The sequence below is a fragment of the Ceratotherium simum genome, chromosome 19 (genome assembly GCF_057802395.1).
Source record: "Ceratotherium simum simum isolate JZ-2026a chromosome 19, ASM5780239v1, whole genome shotgun sequence".
In the NCBI taxonomy this organism is placed as follows: Eukaryota; Metazoa; Chordata; class Mammalia; order Perissodactyla; family Rhinocerotidae; genus Ceratotherium; species Ceratotherium simum.
The window spans coordinates 31,831,985-31,852,923 of NC_141918.1; the positions used below are offsets into that span (position 1 = coordinate 31,831,985).

At 40.6% G+C, this 20,939-nt stretch overlaps 1 protein-coding gene across 3 annotated transcripts in view; it reads right to left on the reverse strand.

Annotated features, from left to right (window-relative positions):
* Positions 1–5,617: 5,617 nt before the first annotated feature.
* The window catches only part of PPIL6 (peptidylprolyl isomerase like 6), a 30,662-nt gene continuing 15,340 nt past the window's right edge, over positions 5,618–20,939 (reverse strand). For all 3 annotated transcript variants that reach the window (XM_004422197.3, XM_087443987.1, XM_087443986.1), the window contains 2 exons: positions 12,529–12,664; positions 5,618–7,887 (listed from right to left, as the gene is read on the reverse strand). In XM_004422197.3, the coding sequence (XP_004422254.1) occupies positions 7,776–7,887; positions 12,529–12,664 (248 nt within the window). In that variant the 3' untranslated portion in view covers positions 5,618–7,775. The remainder of the gene's footprint in view (positions 7,888–12,528; positions 12,665–20,939) is intronic.

Below are 20,939 nucleotides of genomic sequence, written 5' to 3' on the forward strand. Positions count from 1 at the left end.
ATATCTTTAGTAGGACCTGGGCTTTTTTTTGGAAATGGATTTTGCTGAAGTAACCCCGTGTTGGGACTCCCCAGGGAAGTAGAGACGCCACGTGATTAAGGGCTTAGCGCACCGCCGCCCACGTAGTGTGAGCGGCTGAAACACCGAGAGCGTCTCCTGGCTTCCAGCCAGAGCCTCACACTTTTCTACCTCTGCCGCACTTTCCCAGGTTGACTTTTCCGAATTTGTTGCTCTTTGAGTCAGCGGTAACAGCAGCCAGTCAACGCCACCGCTCTAGTCAGAGACTCTCAGAGGATTTGAGTTGGGAGTCCATTCGATCTGTTGCCACCCCCGGTGTATAGGTGAGGAGACTCAGTACAGTGACTCGACCGAAACCCCCGATTGCTTGGCCTCGGGGCTGGATTTCGAAATGCCTGTTAATGCTCTGTCACTGCTCAGGCTTTTATTAAGGGTGAGCGCCATCTGATGCCGAGTCTCACAAAAACATTCACAAGTGCAGCTATGCTTATATCAAATGGTAAATATTAGATTATAAAAGTAGTACTTAATGTCTGTTTTTAGCTATTTGTATTTATCATGTAATTTTAATTACGCAAATTTACCCTCATAAGATAACACAAACGTTAATTGCTTTTGTGAGATTTGCTTTGCTATGAAAACACCAGAAAAGGTGACTGCATAAGCGCTTTACCTTTTTTTGCCTAAACATGAAAACTTTTATAACTCCCTAGAATCTAATCAGTGGGGTCATTCTATACCCTCATGACTATGGACGTTTGTTCCATTGACTGCACTAGGTGGAGATTTGTTCAGATGTAAAGAAGAAACTGACGGTTTTTGAGTGATCCAACCTATGGCCAGAAGCAGGAGAGTGCAGCCAAGTAAATAAGTGAGGTCCCCTCATCAGCCTTCCAGCAGTGAACCATCTGCTCCTCTCTCAGGATACCTCTCACACGGGATTTATTTAGCACATGACCACCTGACACCCAGACCAAATGAAGGCGCTAACCAACTTTTATTTTTTTAAGGTTACAAATATAATAAAAGTTCTGTCTCTTCCCATACCCCAATGGGTTATCTTGTTTATACCATAGGATGAACACACCTCCCTGGGGAGGCCATTGTTTTCCGGTTTGTCATCTGGGTGTTCAACTCTAGTCCTCAGATTTTTGTTAGTTCTTATAAGGAAGCATTTCACTCTCTTGTTTTAAGACTAGAAACGCGCCGGCTTATTTTATTTTATGTGGCATCTGTTGAGCTAGATCAAGGAAGACTTCCAAAGTCATTTTCACCATTCCAGAGCAAGGACTGGCATCTGTGATAGAGTTTTAACAACATGTATTACACCTCGTGTAATATTTAAGTAAATTCCAACAAAGAGAAGAATTGTAATAAATAAAGATTAATAGTGAGCTGAACTGTATATTCAGATTCTTACTATTAATATGTGATGAGTATTGATGGTAAAGTATTAGAGATCCTCTCATTAGGAGGCTATCCTCTTTGTAGACATGTCTTTTGATAACTGTTCCAGGGTTTCAGAGGGGAGCATTACACTTTAGAGCAGTTGTTCTCAACCTTGGCTGAACATAGGAACCACCTGGGAAGTTTTGAAATATACTGATGCCTGGGTACTGATTTACTTAGTCTGGAATAAAGCCTGGGCATCAGGATTTTTTTTTTTTTTTTGGTGAGGAAGATTGGCCCTAAGCTAACATCTGTTGCCAATCCTCCTCTTTTTTCTTGAGGAAGATTGGCCCTGAGCTAACATCTGTGCCAATCCTCCTCTATTTTGTATGTGGCATGCCGCTGCAGCATGGCTTTAGGAGTGGTGTGTAGGTCCACACCCGGGAACTGGTGAACCCTAGGCTGCCAAAGCAGAGCGCACAAACAACCACTACGCCACCAGTCCAGCCCGACGTCAGGATTTTTAAAGGCTCCCCAGTTGTTTCTAATCTGCAGCTTAGGTTGAAAACCACTGCTTTACTCTTGCTTCTCGAAGTATGACTCAGAACCAGTATCATCCATACCACCTAAAAATTTATTAGAAATGCAAGATCTCAGGCCTCCCTTCAGACCTCCTGAGTCACAACGTGCGTTTTAACGAGATCCATATGTACACATGTACGCCTCTGAAAGTTTGGGAAGACTGCTTTACACTATACCTTGTGGAGAACTATTCTACCCTCCTAAATTGCTGTTTTTCTTAATAGTGAACCATCTACAATATTACATCAGGCGAGACATGTTGTAAAGTTTTTGTTTGTTTTGTTTTACAAACGTTATGTAAGGTCAGGGTGCGAACAACACGAAATTCTTGGATGTGCAGGAGTTGTAGAGCCCAGCCTAGATTCTCTCTAGGCTGGCATCTGAGACACATTTATCTTTATTCTATTCTGCTTCCAACTCTGGGTCTGCTAGAGCTTTTCCCATTATATCTCTTAGACTTCAGGAAACAGAAGGAAGCCTTTTTCTAACTCATTCCTTAGGAACATCTCCCAAGTTCAAGCTAAACTACCCCCCAGGCAGCTTCCTGATATCCTGCCTTAGCTACTCCTTCCCCCTGTGCCCAGGCACCCATTGGGCTCCTCCCCGTACTGTCTTGGAGAGCTGATTTTCCACCGGAACACACAGAGATGGACATTCTGGTTATTAAAATATTCAAGTGATTCTGTACTGACAGGTAAAGAGCACTGCTTGGAGTAGCCCAAGTGTCCCAGTCCTTCCCCTGAGACCCCAGCTGCCATGCTGCCTCTCCAGCAGGTGGAAGGCTCACCTCCAGCCCAGCCAGGAGCTCCAGGACCCCGCACCAGGCTTCTAGTGGCTGTCTCTTCTGATTGGCCAGTGTTTGCGTACTTCTGGCTGCCTTGATAAAATCAGTTCCTTGTCTCATCATTTTTCCTCGTTCCTTATTTTCTGTTGTCATACTTGAGTGTTTTATATCTTTTTCTTCCACCTACCTGCATGCCACAAGTCTCTCATACATCTGTCTTTAATACATCCCTGTGGCTCTTAATGTGTGGTCTCCAGACCAGCAACATCAGCATCACCCGGAACATGTTAAAAATGCAACTTCCCCAGTCCACTCCAGACCCACTGAATCAGAAACTGGGGTGAGGCCCAGGAATCTGTGTTTTGATAGGCTCAAGCATTTCAGATGCACACTGAAGTAAACAAACCTATGAGGTGTCACATTTTCAAAGCCCCCTATCAAATATCAAACTTTGTAATTTATGTTGTGTAGGTTACTATTGAGTTTTTTAGAAATATTTTGTATGATTTATAAAATTTATTTGAGATCTAGACTGACTAGATCTGCCACTTTAAGTTGTGGTTCCATGTGGGGAAGGGTAGTGGATAGTATAATCAATATAGTAGTCTAATAAAATGAGTTTCCATGAGGGAGAGAGTATCACTAGGTGTGATAGAGATCAATTTGAGGATATACCTTTGAGTTAATTCAGTCAGTTGAAAATTAATATGATGTTAGTGAGAATAGCTAATACTGAGCATAACAGGGACTTGATGTTTCTTGAAATGATGATGATGATACTCTGTCGCTGGCGGCTTGACTGGTTTTTGTGACTTGACATTCCAGAAGGGAAACTAATTTTTTGTTAATATCTGCTATGTGTCAAGCATCATTAGAAGTGTCTTCACATATTATCTCAATTAATCCTCAAACCACTATGAGATAGGTGTACCCCAGTTTACCAATGAAATTAACCCCCAAAAGGAAATAATAGTATTGTTATTGATTTTATAAATTTACTCAGAGAATCACCAAAGTTTTACAGCCAGAAGGGAGCTAACTACTTCTTTACTTCTATCTGTTCTTTTTACAAGTAAGGAAGGTGAAAGGTTAAGTGATTTGACTACCACATTGCTACAGAGCTGGGACCAAAACAGTCATGCCAAGTTTAAAATATGTGTAGAATACACAGCTGGTGGGAATGCAAACTGGTGCAGCCTCTATGGAAAACAGTATGGAGATTCCTCAAAGAATTAAAAATAGAGATGCCCTATGACCCAGCCATCCCACTACTGGGAATCTATCCAACGAACCTGAAATCAACAATCCAAAGAGGCTTATGTACCCCTATGTTCATTGCAGCATTATTCACCATAGCCAAGAAGTGGAAGCAACCTAAGTGTCCCTCGACTGATAATTGGATTAAGAATATGTGGTATATATATACAATGGAATACTACTCAGCCATAAAAAAAGACAAAATCATCCCATTTGCAACAACATGGATGGGCCTGGAGGGTATTATGTTAAGTGAAGTAAGCCAGAAAGAGAAAGACAAACACTGTATGATCTCACTCATATGTGGAATATAAACCAACACATGGACAGAGAAAACTGTATTGTGGTTACCAGGGGCACAAGGTGGGCACAAGGGGTGAAGGGAGACATATATATGGTGATGGACAAACAAAAATGTACAACCCCAAATTTCACAATGTTAAAAACTATTAAAACATCAATTAAAAAAAAATATGTGTAGACTGTAAAAACTCAGAGAATGGAATCCTGAGGTTGCCAGACCAGTCATTCATTAACAAATAACCAGCACTGTTTGCAGTTGGGGCAAACAAATGCTTTAGATAGAGAATTTTAAATGTTTATCTGAAATCACCCAAAATAAGAAAAATGTCCAGATGCCACACTCCCCTTATAAACACGGCTTAGTGTAAGATATAGCAGTGTACTTGACTTTGCCACAGCAAGTAGGGCAAGGTCACATAACTAATGTTTTGTATAAATCATAATGCTTTACTTTCATATTTGTAGACTTGGAAAAATCTAGAATTCCTTCTGTTTAATCAAGTCAAAGTCTTTCAATTTGGTTAAATGGAAGTCTGTTATTTGGAGTTAACTGGGATAAGCTTTCAAGTCCTTTGTAACAATCAGTTTCTCCAAACGACATGGTTAAACACACAAATCATTCTAATACAGAAGATGTTCTAATACAGAAGTATCACTGTGTGTCCCTGTAAATGGTGGTGACAGGAACCAGTGCATATACAGATCTGTGGTTAAAGTTTCTATACAGTCCGAAAGTGGAAAGTGAGAGCAAACAAAAGGACCGTGAACTTGCCATCCTTTAGAAGGTTGGCAGAGTTCTACCTTTACATTGCAGGTAAACTGAAAAATAGAGGGAGCTGGAATCAGTTTCTTACACTCATTAAAATATCCCAATTCTTTCACAATATCAGATAAAATGCTTAACGCTCTAATACACAGGTTCATTGCCAGTAAGAATTGCTCTTCTGCTTGTTATTACATGACTAATGCTTGCAATTAGGTTTAACCAGGATCTCTGCAAAGCATCAGTTTCAATCATCACATGCTTCACTAGTTGGTGAGAGTCCCTGTGGCAAGCCCAGCTCCCCTTTGTTGGAGATGTCACCAGTGTGACTAGAGGAACCCATCCACAGGCCCAGAGAGGATCTGGAGGCTTCATACAAACAGCCTGAGCTCCTGGGTTGCCTGAAACCCGTAAGAATAAAGGAAGAGGAGATATTTCCTCTTCAGTGTTTCCCAAATCTGCCTGTCAATCAGAGTCATTAAGGAGCTTTTAAAAAATACAGCTTCCTAGGTGACAACCCAAAGGTTATACACTAGTAATTTATTGAGCATACATTTATGAGCACTTATACAGCACGACAGGTCCTGGGTTCTGTATACAAATTCTTCATTCCTTTAACCCTCACAACTGCTCTGTGTAGCAGCTACTCCTGTTTTGACTTGAGGAAATAGAGGCACTGTGAAGTTCTTGCCTGAGTTGTGCAGCTAGGGAATGGCAGAGCCAAGATTCAAAGCCAAGCTGTCTGCCTCTAGAACACACATTCTTAACACTGTGCTGCCTCTGGGTCAGTTGAGAATGTGACACAGGCAGTATGCTTTCTCTTCAGCCACGTCAGATCTTAGTATATACCATATGTCATATAGCAATGAAGCTGTTATTTAAAAAAAAAAAAGTATACACCTGTTTTCAGGAGCTAGGGTTAGTGGAGGGCAGAGGAGTAGGTGTGACCATAAATGGTAGCCTGAAGGAAGTCTCCGTGGCACTAAAGAAGTTCTGTCTCAATTGTGGTGTCAGTCACATGAATCTACACATGATAAAATGACAACACATACACGTTGTACCGATGGCAATGCCTGGTTTCAATATTGTACTATAGTTGTGTAAGTTATGCCTTTTGGGGAAACTGGGTGATCAGTACACAGAACCACTCTGTACTATTTTTGCAACTTCCTGTGAATCTATAATCATTTCAAAAGAAAGAGTAAAAAAAAAAAGCCTATGCTTACCTTTGGGAAGCCCCAAGTCAACTAAAGGCCTGTCTCCTTAAGACTGGCTCAACGAGAGCTCCTTCTTGGTAGACAAACCTTCCACTAAGGGCAAGAAAAACACAGTGGCTCCGGGCAGAGCAGGAGCACAGTGGCTATGGTGGCAGCGGCAGCTGAGCAAAGTCACCACTACCAGAGTCAAGTACTTTGCTGAGTACACAAAGGCGGCTGAAACCAGTCCCTTACATCTTGGAGTGACTGCCAAATGACTAGTGCCCAGCTGGCTAATTACAAGTTACAAGAACCTCTAGGGAGAGAGAGCCAAATGAATGCACAGAATCCTTGTCCCTCATCTAGAGACTCTGAATGGGTCAAAGATGGGGTCCAGCAGTCTGTTTTAAAAGTTCCCCAGGTGACATGGGTTTGAGAAGCTCAGATTAAGGAGCAGCTGATAAAAGCTGGATCCCCGTAACACCTCAGGAGTCAGCCACCATGGGGACTGTAACTCAAGCCCTTGGTTTTCATATGGTTGGTATGACTCAGAGACAAGCATTCTATTCATGTTACATAAAAACATCCAAAGTGTACAGTCATGTGCCACATAATGACGCTTCGGTCAACGATGGACTGCATATGTGACGGTGGTCCCATAAGAATAGTACCATATAGCCTAGGTGTGAAGTAGGCTATACCATCCAGGTTTGTGTAAGTCCACTCTATGATGTTCGCACAACGATGGAATCACCTAACAACACAGTTCTCAGAACGTATCACAGTCCTTAAGGGACGTGTGTCTGTATACCCTTTTCTGAATGCTACATATAAACAATGAAATATTACAATGACTTATTTTTTTCTGTTGCTTCTCTCCTATTTGGTTATTTACCAACTTTCTCATGGCAGAGATGTAGTTACAAACAGCAACATAATTCTATTACAAATGTTTTAGGATTCAAAGGCCATTAGGTACTGCTGCTAAATTAAGAATAGTTTTGGCTACAAGTAACAAAATACTCAACTAACAGTAACATAAACAACAGGGGTCTATTTGCCTCATACAGTAAGAAGTCCAGAGATGGGTGGTTGCCAGTATTGGTTCTGCAGCTCAAGAGTTGGGGCTGCCATCTCTGCAGTTCTCTTGGCCTTTCCTTCAGGGCTCCAGCCTCTCTGCATTCAAGACTGGATGAAGGGGAAGGGGCAGGACCACTGGCATTCTGCTCCTGTCTCATTGGCCAGAATGGTATCCCATGGTCACTCCTGGCTGCAAAAGAGGCTGGGAAACTGAGTATTTCGCTTTCATAGTCTCTATGGCAGAGGCAAGAAAGGAAAATGGGGAGGGATTGGGTGTTGGGTGAGCCAGCCTACAGCATCTGCCAGTTTTCAAACTAAATTTTATCAAGCACTGTTTAATTAAATCTAGAAACAGCTGATCAGATACATAATAATAAATTGTCAGAAAATATTCATATGAAAATCAGCTATAAAGATCTCCGCTGTCAATAATTATACATTGTTGTGTTGGTCTTTCATTCTCTGTTGGAACCAATTCCAGTTGTTGAAGAACTTCTGTTCCTTCAATCAATTGTCTATATAGGAGAAAAAGTGGAAAATTTAGTCAGTCATAAATTTTCAGATCTAGCTTGCATTCCTAAATTGAGTCTTACCTAGCTTAGCTAAGGCTATTTCTTACAAATTAAATTAACATCAGTCATAAATATCTTAAATATCTAGCTCTGTCCACTTTGCCATGCTTCCCCCACATCTGCTTTGGGGCCCTTCCGATCTATTCTCCTCCTGCCGGCTGAGAGATCTTTTAAAAATGCAAATCTGATATCATTTCCCTGCTTAAACACTTCAATAATTTCCTATCATCCTTATGATAAAGATAAAAAATCTCTAATGACCTTCCCCACTCCTCTCCAGGGCTGTCCTGCACCCACGCTCCCCTCGCTCTCTGGGCTCTGGCTGGACTGGCTTTCAGTACCTCAGTGGCCCCATGTGCCCTGCCGGCCACAGCTGTCTCTGTCTCCTTGGCTCTTGCCCCCCACTACCCCTTTGCTTGGGCACCGCCTGGCCTTCCTTCAGATCTTAGCTCAGTCATCACTTCTGCGGGGAAGTTTCCCAGACCCCCATGCTATAACCCTCTCCTTTATAGGAGTGAGGGTTAAATTTGACATATATTTGTATGCTGCTTTGATTAATTTCTGATTCTCCCATGAGGGCAGGGATCATGCTTTTGCTCAGTGCCTAGCACAACACCTGGCACATAGTAGGCACTTAATCAACATCCATTAAAAACATGAATCTTAATCTGAAACATAACTTGTCCATCCTTAACTCATGATCTCCCCCACATCCTCCTTCTTGTATTCTCTATCTTGGGGAATGGCATCAACCATCCAACCAGTTCCAAAATCTAGGCATTCCTCTAGACCTTCACCGCCCAATGTAGTAGCCACTAACCACATATGGCTATTTAAATTTAATTAAAATTAAATAAAATATAGTTCCTCAGTTGCACTAGCCACATTTCAAGTGCTTAATGGCCACATGTGGCTAGTTGCCATCATACTGGGTAGCACAGATTATAATACATTTTCATCACTGCAGAAAGTTCTATTAGATACCATTGCTTTAGACTCCTCTTGACCTCACTACCAGCATCTAAATAGTCATAAAATACTGTTGAATCTAACTTCCAAACATCTCTTGAATTTGTCCATTTATTCCCCTGCTCATCGGTACGTCCAGTGCCTTATACCAGGACTTCATTTATGGCCTACTATCACCATCGCTTCTTAACTGGCTTTTCCACCGTTGTTTTCATCCTTTGCCAGTTCATTCCTAGCTTCTGCTAAAAAGATATTTTTTTCAAAGTGAGAACCTGGTCATGTTGCTCCCAATTTAAAATTCTTCCATGGCTGCCCATCCCCTTCGGGTTGGGGGTCCACGGTCAGCAACATGGCACCCACAGCCCTTTGGGACCTGGGACCTGGCTGTCTCATCTTCTCCAGCCTCCACTCTCTCCCTTCTCCCTGGGCACTAAGCTCCAGCCAGATCAAATGACTTGTAGATAAGATGCTCTCCTTATTCCTTTGGGCCTCTATGCAAAGGCTCTTCACTCCTCCTAAAACTAATTTTACTTATTTTGATTTCCAGCCTTCTCTATCCAGCTAACTTCTGCTTGACTTTCAGTACTCATCTCACCTTCTCAGGAAGGTTTCCATGACCCCTCCCCTCTTTAGGGGTCCCTTATAATGAAATTAATTCCCCCCACCATCCCTAAATATACCCCTTCTACCTATGTATGACTGGAGATATTACAGGCTTATATTCTGATATTCTTTCCCTATGAAACCACTGGGCAAGGCCATCAACAAGACTATGGGCTGATGCAGTCTCCCCTGAAGGGCATTCCCGTGTCATCCATTTGAAGAAGGGACAAATTCACGGACCAGAAACTAGAGCTCGGAAGGAGAGTTTGTCTCAGAGAGGAGAGGAAATTTCTGTATCTCTCTCGACCTTGCTAACCATGTCTGGGCTTCCACAAGCTCAGATAAACCTGGAGATGCTCTGAGATGATAGGGCAGAGAAAGCATCTACCACTAGAGGCAGCCCTACAGCTGGGAAGGAAGGTATCCGGGGAGGAGTGAGTTATATTCTGTCAGATTATCTAGTTGCCTATTATGGTGTTACCTTTCTGCTTCTCCCCTAGTGTTCTGTAAGGTCTTGTTTAAATATTTCAGCCCAGACTCAGCTATGATTTGGAGATTTAAGAGAGAAATTGAGATCATAACTTGGGCTACAACAATAAGAGGTGCAGCGCCTCCCTAAGGCCAGTGTGGTGGTGACAATAGAAATCACTGGGAGACTTCCCTGGAGGAAGGTGAGTCACATGGAGAACAGCAGTCCTCAAAAGGAGACCCAGCTCTCCTCCCTACACTGCCATCGTGTAAGGATCTGTGTTCACTTTCAGTGAAGGAGTTGGAGGGTGTTGCCTTACCCTCTCTCTTCTATTCCCAGTGCACTCTTCACAGAACTTGCACAGCCCATGTCTCACTGTCTTACAGTTGGTGGTTTTCCAATCACTATACGCTTTCTAAAGAGCAGGAATTGTGCCTCATCACTCTTTCCCAGGACCGAGCACCATGACTGGCATATAGTAGGTGCCTGATAAAATGTTTGTTGAATGAATGAGTTAGGATGAAAAAAGATGGGCCAGATAATGAAGGACCTGGAATGCCACTCTGGACTTCAGGCTCTATGCATCTGGGTGGAAGTGGTGAAGGAGGCATTAAGTGTTTTAAAGTCATCATGTCTGTATTTGCAAAAGGGACCTTTTGGAAAGATAGAAAGGATCAACTAAGCATGTGGTTGAGGGTAGAGATACTATCAGCAAGATGACAGGAAGATATTGAAATGACCCAAGAAATTGTGAGGGTTATTTGGATTTAAAAATAATTAAAGAGGGGGCCAGCCCCATGGCTTAGCGGTTAAGTGCACGTGCTCTGCTACTGTTGGCCCGGGTTCGGATCCCGAGTGCGCACTGACGCACTGCTTGTCCGGCCATGCTGAGGCGGCGTCCCACAAACAGCAACTAGAAGGATGTGCAACTACGACATACAACTATCTACTGGGGCTTTAGGGAGAAAAAGGGGGAAAAAAAAAGGAGGAGGATTGTCAATAGATGTTAGCTCAGGGCGGGTCTTCCTCAGGAAAAAGAGGAGTATTGGCATGGATGTTAGCTCAGGGCTGATCTTCCTCACAAAAAAATAAAAAAATAAATTGAAGAATGCATTTTCAAAATCAGAATACACTTTACTAGGACCAGGAAAAATGGAAGATAACACATTATTTTAGGTTATGCATCTATTAATACAAAATCATCTCTTTAAAGAAATCTCTTTTGGATGAAAATATACTTTCTGCTTTTTCAACCTGGAAATATCACCTGCATTACACTGAAGGAATAACTGTGGTTAAAAGTAACACTGGCATGAAATTTCTTCAAGGGGTGAAGAGTCAATAATTATCCCTAGGGAGCGGCTGGAATATTATAATATTTATGCAGAAAATTTGCAACACTTTACATCATTTCAGGGAAGACAAAATAAGCTTCAACTTATATTCACGTCAGTAATTAAGTAGAGATATGAAACACTGGAGTGGTGAAAAGCATAGTCATCATCCACTTTAGGTCCACATGCCTATAAGCATCTTGCTAATAATATTCTAATAATAATTATTACCTGAGATATTTGAATATTTTAAATTGTTCAGTAAAAAAAAAAGTTACTTGGGGGGCCGGTCCAGTGGTGTAGCAGTTCAGTTCAGACACTCCACTTCGGTGGCCCGGGGTTTGCAGGTTCGGATCCCGGACACACACCAATGCACTGCTTGTCAAGCCATGCTGTGGTGGCGTCCCAAATAAAGTAGAGGAAGATGGACATGGATGTTAGCCCAGGGCCAATCTTCCTCAGCAAAAGAGGAGGATGGGCAACAGATGTTAGCTCAGGGCTAATCTTCCTCACCAAAAAAAAAAAAAAAAAAAAAAGTTACTTGGGGCCAGCCTGGTGGTGTAGTAGTTAAGTTCATGCACTCCCCTTTGGCAGCCCAGGGTTTACAGATTCAGATCCAGGGCGCGGACCTACACACCGCTTATCAAGCCATGCTGTGGCAGGCATCCCACATATAAAATAGAGGAAGATGGGCATAGATGTTAGTTAGCTCAGGGCCAATCTTCCTCAGGAAAAAGAGGAAGATTGGCAACAGAGGTTAGCTGAAGGGTAATCTTCCTCATCTTCCTCACTAACAAAAAAAAAAAGGTTACTTGTAACTTGGATAGTTTTCATCTGTCTCTTCACAAAGTTTGCGGACAATTACTTAAATGGCTTCACCTCACTTCTGCATCTAAATAGATATACATTATTAAGCACTATGGTATTATTTGTAATTAAGAATTGATAATATCCTTGACGCTGAAGACAGATAGAAGGATGGATGGCTAGACAGAACATTATAATGGCCTAAACAGTTTCTGTGTTTTTTATAGATAGCAAGCTTCCTACAAAATATTTATTTCTAAATATGTTTGCCTATTGTATTACTTTTGCTTTTGAATTCTATCTTGAATTACCCACAGACTAGATACAATATTTACCCCAATCTTCTTGAACCATATTTTTACACATATGAATATTATATAGACAAACTTACAACGCACGTACCCAAAAGCCACATATTTTCTATCTAGATAGGGAGTTGGCTGTAGTGTGATGTAGAATTGTGACCCATTGCTGTGACGGCCTTTGTTGACCATTCCAAGAATGCCCCTTTTATTATGAGGAACTGTAAAGTTTTCATCTAGAAAAGACAATAAACAGTAGGACATTAAAAGATTTCTATCATCTCCATTTATTGTAATACATAAAGCACAACAGAACTCTTGGAGACAAGGGCTCTCATCCATGTTTATCAATACGTTCCAAATTGTAAATATTCTATTTGTTTCATATTACTTTCACTCAACTGGCCTGTTAAAAAAGATAATCAGTAAAGTCTTATTAGAACTATTTGAGCATTTACCTTTAGTTTATTATTACCATAGCTAAAAACAAGTGTGCTAAGAAAATTAATGATGTAAAAGGAAGTACTTTAAATTAATAACATAAAAGGAAGCACATACTTTGCTTAGGAATAAGGGTCAGCAAACTTTCTTGTGCTGTTTTGGCAGTAGGATTTCATTCAGACTACCAATGTGATCATTAGAAATGCCTTCTTTGAGAGGGCTCTCATGGACATGACCCTTCCCCTCACAGCATCTTACACAGAGCCCTACTGTAGTCTTCATAACACTCTGCGTCATTGTTTCCTGTCTAGCAGGTGAAAGCAGGGACCCTGTCTCGTTCTAGCTTTACCCCAGGGCCTCTGAGCACATTACCTGGCATATGTGTGGCCTTAAATGTTGATCATAAAAGGAAATTAATTTATGCTTATTTTTTAGTAGTCTTTAAATAAATTTTAATCTCAAACCTTATATGGATTGACCAAGATTTTGTGGAAAGTGAAATTTTTTTTTAGTGTAAGGTTAACAAGTGCAAAGAATTGTAGGGTGGTTATCAGGCTACTATTTTTAGGAAATACCATTTCCAGCATGGAATCAGATTTGCCTCCAAACTCAAAAACATGGAGGGAAGTGGTGGAAGAGAAATTCAGTAAAAGTTTTCATTCAATAACTTTATAAAATTCTGGGAATAATTGAGAGATATGAATATTAACTGTCAATAAGATTTTCTTAAACTGCAATTGCTGACTATTCTTAAGTTTCAAAGCTAAGCCAATTAAGCAATTAAGCCATATCTGTGGTGGTTACTTTTTGCTTGTTAAACTGCAAACTGAATAAAGACCTCTGAAATCTTATGACATGCAAATAAAGCATTTTTGTACAAATAAGTCCATATAATTACATTGATGCTCCATATTCATTTCAGTAGAATAGAAAAATAACCCATTAATTTCACAGAAAATCACATGGAATAGAAATCTGCCCAAAGCAAAGATTCAGAGTTTTAACAAAATGGTATCCCTCATTGCTCTTAGATATTATGATTAATTTTTCTTAAATTCCCTAAGTAATAGGAAAGAAAATTTATAGAGTTGTAACTTTTTGTTGGCACACACACACAACTTTGTGTGTGTGTGTGTGTGAGATCAGCCCTGTGCTAACATCTGCCAATCCTCCTCTTTTTTTTGCTGAGGAAGACCGGCCCTGGGCTAACATCCGTGCCCATCTTCCTCCACTTTATATGGGACGCCGCCACAGCATGGCCTGCCAAGCGGTGCATCTGCGCGCGCCTGGGATCCGAACCGGCGAACCCAGGTCACCGCAGCAGAGCGTGCGCACTTAACTGCTTGCACCACAGGGCTGGCCCCTAGAGTTGTAACATTTTTACTAAAAATTCTATGATTATGGGAGAACTTTTAAAGCAGTTATTCATAATACCTATTTTAAAAATGCTACCTATGTGAAAGCCCCTGTATAAAGCAGATAAAATGGCCTAGAGTACTCTTCTCCTGAGGATACCTCTTCAGCACCCCGTGGAACTCCTTAGAGGACAATTTGAAAACCACTGCTATAAAGGGACAGAAAAAGAGAAGGTTTTTAAAAGGTATAGGTAGTCCCTGACAAATTTAAAATGCGCTGACCTAAAAAAAAGTGTGTGAAAAATAAATGACTACATTATCGATTCTCTAAGTACAGAATGTTGATGTGGCACTTAAGGACCTGAGGCCATGCTGCTTCAGACTGGCAGTGATGGCAGGACAGGGGCAGACTGCTCAGTGACTGTGCCACAACCTGGCAAAACCCTCGGGGGGAATTCCACCTGCTCCTGGCAACATCCCATTGGGCCAAGGGGTGGGGGTTAGCCATCCCTCCCCTTCCTGTTCTTTCCACAGTTACTGGTGGGGCCTTTGCCCAGAATAACAAGCTGTGGTGACCCTTCCCATGTCAACCTGACAGGAGCTGTAGCTGGGACTGGGCTGTCGGCACCTGCTTCACCAGCTCACTTCGAGAATGAAGTGGACCCTGGCCACGCCAGAGCACATTACCCGCTTAAAGATGGGAGCCAACGGCATATGGGAGTTCAAAATAAAATTTTGTCTTTAGAGAAGCTTTACTGAAAAATGGCTATCCTAAGAGTATATTTACATTAATAGAGAGAGAGAGAGAGAGATTTTTCCACAAGTAACCATATTAAAATGGAGAATGAAAATCCCAGGTTTAATTCAACATTTGTTCATTCAACAAATATTTATTGAATGCCTACTGTGTTCCAAGTGCTTTTCTAAGTACTGACCTTAGCACTTTTGAGTTATATAAAAATGTAAATTTAGTCTCAAATAATAATTTTTTTGAGGACAGGAAAAAAAGCAGACCCTTAAATCAACAACCATTTTTCCTTTATCCCCCACTATGTCTGAGTGGGATAATGAACTATTATAGATTATTTTAATTTTATCAGCAGCCCTGAGTGGAAAGGAAAAATTTAAACAATCTACAAAAAATGTTTTGAAGTAGGAGGAACAGAGAAACATTTTTTATTGCTGGGCAAAATTAGAAAAATAAAAAAATTTGAGTGCTGACTAGATCAACATAATTAGTAATAATTTTATTGTTAAGTCATGGTAACTGAGGCGTGGACGCACAATAAAGAGTCAAAGGAAGTTACAGAAGTTTGAAAGGCTACCTCTCATTACACTGTGACTCAGGAGTTCTGCCTGCCTCTGCCACTTATAGTAACATAGTTACCACTCCCTGGTTAAAACTGCACCATTTGTAACATACAACATTAAGGGGGAAATGTAACTGTTTGAAATAGAAATCAGAATTTATGTGCTGAAGAAAATCAGTTTCTGAATTTATTTAAAATAAAGCTCATTCTGATGCTTATAATGGAAGCAACTATTACAAGTCCGGGAAAACTGCCTTGCATTCTCTGGTAAAAGTATAATCAGACAATTTTGGGATATTTCCATATAATTTTCTAAGGATAGTTATATCAGGTGGATGTCTGACCCGAATCCTGCAATATCAGTTTTTTAAACCTATTGCTCCAATTTTACCATCATATTTAAATAATATTCAGCTTCTAACATTCAGATTAGGATTTGGGAAGAAAATTTTTAAAAAGTTGTGATTCAAAACAAAGCAAAGCAGACTTGCCTCAAGTTAAAAAAGAATGATTAACCATTTTATAAAACAATCAACTAATTAAATTATATGTAATTTACTTCGTTCTTTTTAATTCACTGTGTTAAGCTTCATAAAAGTGAGTTTCGTGGTGGTGGTGGTTTGTAACAAGCCCTGGGTTTTCATTCTGCATCTCATGGAAACAGAGTTCAAGGAGAGAAATTCGGAGGAAGGGCTGCTGGCTGACGTATTAACCTTCCACAGAGGGGGTGAAGGAAGGACCGACTCCCTCGCTGTGGCTGTTTTGAGTACTGGGCATGCTCTCTCTTTCAGTCACTCATCTTTCCTTCTGGACCATCTCTCCTTGTCACTTGATTGCTTACTGAATTTCTAATTCTGTACTGGCAGACAAACTAAGTAATAATAAAGGCTTCCCTAAACACACTGGGCCTCCCTGGGCACCAGAGGACTGCCAGGCCTCCACCTGGAGACTATAGTCCCACAACAGCCTAAGGATGGGAGCAAAGGATAATCAGCAGAGGCACCGGCACGTCCAGCGGGGCAGGCGAGGAGATGAGTTGAGAGATCAGTTCTGTCTGAGACTGCGCCTCCCAGCAGAAAGAGTTTGGGTGATCTGATCATTGCCGTGGAGTGGAGAGGCACAGTGGATTCTCATCAGGGATTCAGGATGCCAGGAAAGCTTCCACAAACGTTCTTTCCTAGTCTGCAGTGTCTCATTTTAAGACTCAACTCAAAAGCTGCTCTGGGCCCCCGCCCCCCACTCTCCCAGGCAGTGTTCTCTCTTCTCCCACAGCGCTCAGTTCCTCTGCGGGAGCAACGGGCGCAGCACCTGTAGTTTATCTGTTTAAACACCTGTCTGCACAAAAGCACTAGCATCCTTGAGGGTGGAAACTTTGTCTTGTCTTTGTTTCCTAAGGTCCCGGCACCACGTAGGTACCTAACTAGGAGTTTAATGTTTTATGAATAAATAAATGAATGGTGTCACTTGGACTGTTTCATTTGATAAAGCTGTCTCCACATCAATTTAGAGGAAACTCCCTTCTACTTTTTTCCCTTTGACTCTGGCCCTTGGCTCAACATGATGATTTTTTTTTTTTTAACCTTTTCGTTGTATTAAAATACAGACACCAAAAGCCACTGAAAACTAATGTATAGTTAAAAGAGTTATTATAAGGCAAACAACCTTTTAACTACCACTCAGGCCAAGAAAAAGAACTTGGCCAGCCTCCCCCCGAAGTCCCTTGTCAAGTCTCCCACAAAAGTAACCATTCCCCTGACTTCTGAAAAATCCCGTACCTGATGTTTCCTGACAGTTTTACCCTCCAAGTGTGCGTCCCCAGGCACGATAGCTTAGTCTTCCCATTTTAAAACACTTGTTATGCCTTTTAAATCTCTTGTAATCTGCAGCTTCTACCTCTATCCCTCTCTTTCCTTTACACTTGACCTGTTAATGAACCTGAGCTATTTAACCTCTAGAATTCCTCCCAGTCTGGAGTTTGTGGATTGCACACACAGGGTGCAGTTCAACATGTTTCTCTGTTCTCTTTCCTGTCAGTTCTGTGATAATACTTTTGTGTTGAAAATGCAAATTTGTTTCACCTTGATTGATATGTTTGGGAACGACTTGAACATAATGAATTTCATCTCTGCTCATGTGCAGTTTCCTCCAGGAGAAACACCAGGTGAACGTAGAAAGCTTCACCCAGCTGAACTGAGCCGACCTCAGACATCTACCAGCTACCTCAGGTCACCGCTTATGAGCCACATCCACCCACATCTGCTGTTACAGCTTGCCTCCACTTCAGAGAACCCGCCTTCTGCCACTTCGAAATCACTCAGAGCTGCAACTCTTCCCACGCCACCTCCACAAACGTCAGGGAGTTTTCAAGGTAAAGTGCCTTATTTATTATAGTATTTATGTGCTTCTTGCCCATTTATGTAATATATATAAAACTGCATTACTGTTTTTATTAGGTTACTATCTTATTTTTAATGTGTCACTGAGGAAGTTTTTTGACCTCATTTTTGCCATAAGTCCTATGGTTTTTATTGTGTGATTTTATATAGTGCAGAGATCTTTAAGACCACATTATTGCAGAACCGGTTGTATTTCTTGCAAATTGGCAGCTGGGTCCAGAGGCTTAATCAGACTCATGTTCTGCCCCTTTGGTAATGTGTTGTTTCAACAGAAGGCTCATAATGTCTGGTTGTCTCTGTTTTTGTGAAGTTAGTAGATATTGATGCAGCAAATGCCTACATCCATTATTTCACTGGGGGCAGCTAAATGGTGATATTCTAATTCTATTTTTTCCTTTTCATTATTAACTGGAATACTTTTATAATGAGATGTTTCCATTTACCTACAATTTGGTACAGTTGATACAGGAAAGGCAAGATAAATGCTTGATTCTTTCTCTATATTCATCAGTTTTCAAGATAATGAATTCGTTTCCTATCATTCCCCCAAAAAGTAAGCAATTAGGCTTTATTTTATAATGTGATATCATTATGAACTCATGGATTTAAAATATTTGTTGGGTTTCAATCAACTGCAGTTACTATTCAAATTACTCTATCTTTGGCTGGTGAGAGCCTCTTAAAATTGGCTCCTGAGGCCTTTGACATGACCCTAGTAAATTTTTTATAGGGCTCTTGGCTAGCTGATGATAGCATGACTGAACATGAGGTTCCAGGCTCATTTTGTAATTTCCTGTCCCAGAACTGGAATCTGCCATTTTTCCCAGAAGCCCTGGTTTCTTTAAGCAAGAAACGACATTTCAAAACAACAATCTAAATGCTAGGAATGTGTATCACTACTGGGTCTTTGTTGTTTATAGACCAATTCAGCGGACAGAGCTATATGGATATAGACATGATATTTATTGAGTTTAAAGTAGTATTTCCAATTCAAATTCAAGACTACAGAATATTATACTCATTAGCCTCTATCATATTTCATCTATCTCCTTTCTTCCACATTAAAAATTGTGATTCTCAAGGATACAGGAAATGATAAAATGAGAATATCCCATACTTACTTACTTTTCCCACATTACATATACAACAACTTCAGAATAATAATATTAATACCATCACCAGTATCATTACTGAAAATAGTTAAAAAATTTTTTGCACATATTCTCCCCATTTTCTTTCATTTTTTAAATAATTGCACTAAACATATACCTACATATCATACTCTCATCCTTTTAATCCTCATTAAATTTTAGTTTGACAAGTCACTATATGATTAATACCACCAGTCCTTAAGTCAAGGTCTCTCGTAATTTGTTTGTGTGAAACTCATTCTATAGCTGATTCCTCAGGAGGGCTTGTGGCAACACTATTCCCTGAAGCTTTACATGTTGATAACTCTGTGTGCCCTTTATAATTCAGACTCAGTTCGGCTGGATATCAAATATTTAGCTCACATTTCCTTTCCTTGAGCATCATAAATATATTACTCCATTTTCTTCTGGCATAAGAATATGACGATAATCTACTCTTCTTTCCCTTATAAATCACTTGCTCTTTTTGCTAGCTACCCAAAAAATTTTTTCTTTTTCTTTAATGTCCAATAATGTTACCAAAATATGTCTTGGTGTTGGTTATTCTGGTGCAGTATTGTCAGGTAGCAGTGTGCTCTTTCAATAAGTAGTTTCAAGTTTTTATACATATATTTTTACCTGAGGTATAGACATACAATAAAATGCATATATCTTAGATGTTCAGTTTGATGCATTTTGATTACATATAGTTGTGTAACCACCACTGAAAACAAAATATAGAATATCAAATCCTTTTTTATTTCAGGAAAGTTTTTCTCAATTATAGTCCTTAGGATTTCTTCCATTCCTTCACATTCATTTAATTCCTTAGAGATAGTCATCATCCGTATGCTGGATCTTCTCTTTCTGTCTTTAATATTTGTCACTTTCCTATAAATTCTTTTTATCTTCATTTATTTTTGGTTTTTAAAAATTCCCTTTCTCTACCTCCTACTTCTTTTAAGACATATATCTGTTGTGTTTATTTGGTCTTGTGTTCTTTCTAGTTTGTTCATTTCTGAAATTCTCTTTTATTGTTAATTCTTTCCTTAGTTCTGTAACCTCATGTCTAAGTTTTTCTACTTCTGATTTAGGAATCCTTTCCTGTCTTGTATCAAAATGTCTTGTAGCATTTTCTTAACATCGTTAAGCTCGTTTTGAAATCCTCACAGTTACGGTCTGGTCTGTGAGCCTGTCTTTCTAGTGTGCTCTCACTACCTGTGGTGATGTACTCTCCTCCATATTCTCTTTTTTCTTCTAACAACCATGAAGCTTTTCGCTGCTCATTTTTATGTAAAATTAGTTTTCCTAAATGTTCAGAAGGAGGTGTGGCTTTAGAAGGACGGTAGCTTGTCTGAGGTCACAAAGCCCCCTCTGGTGCCATTTTTGTGTAGTGTTCAACAACGTGGCAGCTTGCTTTCTGAGATCCATGGCTCTGTCCCCATTCCCTCTTTATCACTGTTGTCCCTATATCCCTATATCCACTCCCAGCAGTTCCTCCTCAGGGGGCCTGTCCTGGAATAGAGCGCTTTCAGATCGGTTTCGTGTTGACAGAGGTCAGACTGCGCCAGCCTCTACAGACCTTACTCGGGCCCCACGTACTCACCTGCTCTTGGCTATTCTGGGGTTCTACTATTCTCAGGTCCCACAGATGCCCTGCTTTCTCCTGCTCAGATGCTGACACCATGCAGACTTTGTGTATGTTGGTAGTTTGTCCTCACCTGTTTGCCTTTTGGAATTCATGTAGCTACCTTGTCACCTAGTTTTGTTGTAAATGTTATCCAGGGGTTTTTAGTTTTTCTACCTAATTCTTCTGTCTGTTTTTATGTTGAGGTTTTAAAAAATTAAAAAACTATGCCACCACCACTACTATCTTCCC